General features: G+C 33.3%; 1 protein-coding gene across 1 annotated transcript; it reads left to right on the top strand.

Moving 5' to 3' along the window:
* Nucleotides 1-3775: 3775 nt before the first annotated feature.
* Nucleotides 3776-4314, top strand: LOC115950974 (nuclear transcription factor Y subunit B-5-like). Its single transcript, XM_031068260.1, has one exon. The coding sequence runs from the start codon at nucleotides 3796-3798 to the stop codon at nucleotides 4174-4176; it is 381 nt and encodes a 126-aa protein (XP_030924120.1). The 5' UTR covers nucleotides 3776-3795; the 3' UTR covers nucleotides 4177-4314.
* The last annotated feature ends 345 nt before the right edge of the window (nucleotides 4315-4659 follow it).

Genomic DNA, 4659 nt, shown 5'->3' with positions numbered 1-4659 from the left:
TGACTAGGTTTGTGAACTGTGCAAAATTACATTAATAGGTCCATCCTATTAGCTTCTTTATTGTTTAATGTGTGATAATATAGTAATTTAAATAAGGGAAAACCTAAAGAGATATAAAAAATGCACCATTCTATTATTTCTCTGCCGATTCACACTACTCTACCCATCACTTTTCATAGTTTCAGTTCCCCAAACTTGCAACTGTGCATCAATTTTCTACTATAAACAAATCACTTTTTGATGTCACGGAAGCCTAAAGAAAGTACACAGATGCTCTCTTGATGGAGTAGAAACTAAACTGTTAGTTTTTGATAGTAAATCTCGAATTCATGAAGGGTTTCCCTTAATCCACAAGAAGATAAAAACTGGAATCCACCAGAAGAAAATCTGACAAAACGTTTGTGTTTATTGATAATAGTCTCCTTTGCCTCTGACGGCTACAAAATATATAAATACTAAGAAAAACGATTAAAACCCTAATTCACACTAATTATGCGATTAGGTGATAAAATATCGAAATTTACCAAAAATGACAAAATTGAGTTAAATGCAAAATCATAAACTACTAACTTTAAGAGTCGTCCCAAAAGAGATAGGAACTTATTCTGACTTTTAAATTAAAAGTTATTAAAGAAAAACAAATATTATAATAAATAGCAAAAACATTGTTTTCGGGGGCCTTCACGAAGGAATTCATCTAAATTTTGGCGATACTCATAATAATGAGTCTAGATTAGAATGTCGTTTCCCTTCAACTTACCAAATTTAATGCAATTCTAATACTATCACCCCAATGGCCTCTACTGGCATCCCCTTTGATCTTGCGTAGTGACTTCCAGCGCCCCTGTTGCTCTAGAAAGACATGTACTGTCTGTTTTACATCACTTTTTAGTTTCACTTAGCTAAGTAGCACATAGGTATGAGTATAACAATATATGTTATATAGTTTATTGTTTGAACCTTATTTTCTTTTCTTTTGTTTATGATTTTTTGTGTTTCTTTTGTTTATTGCTTTAAGTTTAAGTCTTTAAAATTTTTTTTCCTCTTCCTTTATTTACATAGTTTGAGATTTTTATTATTATTTTAATATGTAGAATTTAAATACGTGTAATAAAATTTTATTTAGCAAAAACTTTATTGCAATCTTATGACATTGGTTTATTTTGCTTGTGAATTTTATAGAATTTTTAATGCTATTACTTGTAAAACCTTGATTTTGAATTATAATAGCGAGTTTAATTTAGGCATATACTTTTTTTTTTTGGTTAATTTACATATTTATGTTATGATTTTTCAAACTAATATATATATATATATATATAATTTTATAGTATAAGCCAAATGGTGGCATCAGGCAATTATATACGAAGCTTATGATGATCTCAGGGGCAATAACTATGTCAATTATTCAGTGCTTTGACAATAGATTATAGCTAAGTGCAAAATTATTTGATTTAACTAGAAAAATGAAAGCAAATCATCATGAAAGTGGATATGCCAATATCTGATTCTGACTTTTCAATATATATATATATATATATATATGTGGGGCCCAATAATTTGTGGGCCAGGCCCATTTGCTCGTGGAGAGTCCGAAGGCCCAAGCCGAGGAGAGCTATGGCCCAAACTCGATAATATAGAGCACAAGACAGTTTCGGGATACAGCCGAGGACAGTTCAGTCCTCGGCAGATCCAAAATCCCACCGGAAAAAAGGGGTAAAACTGGTATAGGACTAAACTTGAAAGAAAATCTAAAAATATCCGAGGAAAGCTGCTCTCATCGCCATTCAATGCTCTGCACCTGACAGAGCCGTATTCTTCAACTGTTACAACCACTCCCAACCACTTTAGGTATGGGCCGATGGGACAAATATCTACCCTAGAAAGTCAAACCTACACGTGGGCGCTGGAGAATGGCTACATGTTGGTATAAAAGGAAAGATAATCCATGAAGAGGGGGCTGGTGGAAAAATGGTTAAAAAACCAGAGCCTCCCAGCCCATCTCTAGGAGAAAGACTCCAGGGGTGAAGACAACTCAACCATGTGTGAACACTACGAAAAACCCACCGTCTGGTGACCAGGGCCTAGCCTTTCCAAACCCACTCTCTACAAATCATATTGTTCGGGCCTTTTACATACGAGCCCAAAGCCCTCTTTGGGTCGTTAAAAATCGTGTCCCTACAATATATATATGTGACTGAAGTGGAAAGTGTCGGCAAAATTTTGAGCTCTTGGACAGTTAGCCATGTCTTTGTAGCATTACATGTACGGATTTAAATTACTAACAATTCAGATTACAACCTTACATAATTAAATTTTTTTAAAAAAAAAATGCTTCGCTGACGTATAGAATGACGAAATCTCAAGCAAAATTATGCAATTAATAATAAATTAGCTCTCCTTCTTTTTCTCTTCAAATTTTTAATCCTTTTTTTAAGGTATACGGATTGTTGGTTCCATGCCACGACATGATGCATTTACAAAAGTCGCACCTTTTCATTATTCTAAGCATGCTGATTAGTCTGAGCTCATCAGTGAACTTTACCAAAATCCATCAAGTTAATGACTCCTGTGATTCAGCAAAAAGAAGAAGTTAATGACTCCTGTGTATCTTGGAGCCTTTAGGCCATTTTGAAAGGTTACAATTGCAGTTGATTAATAAATTACCCATAAGGTATATTCTTGTATGTTGTTGTCACTGTAGGGTTGGACTTAGTCAAATAAATGATATGCAGTGATTAGTATAAAATAAAAATAGTATTAATAATATGTGCCGATAAAAAGGAGTAATTATTTATGCTTCCTCCTCTCATGTGAACATTAGGTCTCTCTAATTTAAATTGGACAAGATTTAGGTACAATATTTAGGTGTTGTCCTTTAAGTTTTCCTCTTAAGATTATGTCATGTGAATTCTTTGTCATGGGATGAAAATGTATTTTTTAATTATTAAGCCACATGGCTGAATCTTAAGAGGAAAACTTAAGGAACAGTACCTTAGCACCTTAGGTACTGCATCTAAGTTTTGTCCATTTAAATTATGATATAATCCATCATTTATGTGAGAAGATGAAGTGTTATGTTGATGTAAATAATTTTCTTGATGCAAGTGAATAAAAGTAGAGAAATGCAAGAGATAAAAAAATTTTTAGAAATTTTTTTACAAATTAATAATATGATGAGTGATTATTAGTAAATGAAAAATAAATATTAATGGTGGACTTAGATGAAAACCAATGAGAAGTTAGCCACATTAATAATTTGTAAAAATATTGTAAAATAGTTTGTGACGGTAGTATTACTCATAAAAGTAGTATTAATAATATGTGTTGATAAGATGAGTAATTATTTACTACTCCATCCTCTCATGTAAATTTTAGGTCTTTCTAATTTAAATTCATGATTGGATCCATTATTTATGTGAGAACATGAAGTATTATGTTGATGTACTCCGAAAGTATGACTAAATAATCTTTTAATTTTTATGAAAGTGACGTTGTATTAATCAAAACTTATAAGTTCAACAGGTAATGAAAAAAAAAAGGTTGGAAATTTTTGGGTGCCTCTGGTATTACTTGAAACTTGGTCTAATATTTCAAAAACTTTCATGGTATTTTGTGATGGAGCTCTAGCAAGAGGCCCACCATTGATGCTGATGTGATCGGCATAGCCACATGTCATTTTAAACGAGAAGACATAAGTTACAGCTTTTTATGTGTACATGTATATAAAGAAAGCTTTTGACATCCGAAAGGACCAGTCTGTGACTCTGTCAAGGACAAGTTCTATGCTAGAAAATGGACGATAATGTTGGAGCTTATGATCCAAATGAAGATAATAATAACATCAAAGAGCAAGAGCGGTTGCTTCCAATAGCCAACGTTGGCAGGATCATGAAGCAAAGTTTGCCAACAAATGCAAAAATCTCAAAGGAAGCCAAGGAAACTATGCAAGAATGTGTGTCTGAGTTCATTAGCTTTGTCACCAGTGAGGCATCTGAGAAGTGCAGAAAGGAAAGGCGCAAGACTGTGAATGGAGATGATGTTTGCTGGGCACTGGAAGCACTAGGTTTCGATGACTATTCCGGGCCAATAAGAAGGTATTTGCACAGATATAGAGAACTAGAAGTAGAAAGAACTAACCAAGACAGGGTTAGAGACAATGAAAGAGAAGCATGAATACCATTTTCATATAGAAATTGCTGTCCTAACCAAGCAATCATGCTCTCGCTTAGCTCCTACTCCAAGAAAGTCAATGTGATTGAAAGGAGTATAATAGCTTCAGCTCAAAGCCTTTTTAAGGCTTAAGGGATCACTAGAAAGCACTATGATTTAAATTTATAATCTTTATTTGTTAATGAAGAAGATTATGGTTTATGGATTCTTACCTTTAATTTTTTATCTGCGTGCTTTTTATAACACATCTTAGATTTGTGAATCTTTGCTCTCTTTTTTTCCCCTGAATTACATAGTTTGCAATTGTCAACAAATTCATATTAGTTAGTATGTGAAAATAGGGAGTGGAAATTTGGGGGTGTTTAATTTGATCTTAATGTTCTTTATCTGGAAAAATAGTGATGATTAAGCATTAATTCTTTCCAGCATCGTCGCGCAACAAGATGGACCACAAAAGGTTAGTAAATCACTATCATGTCAACTTTT

This window comes from Quercus lobata, chromosome 6 (assembly GCF_001633185.2).
Source record: "Quercus lobata isolate SW786 chromosome 6, ValleyOak3.0 Primary Assembly, whole genome shotgun sequence".
Lineage (NCBI taxonomy): Eukaryota > Viridiplantae > Streptophyta > Magnoliopsida > Fagales > Fagaceae > Quercus > Quercus lobata.
The sequence above is the reverse complement of the archived record's forward strand: the minus strand, read 5'-3'. Positions and strand labels throughout refer to the sequence as shown.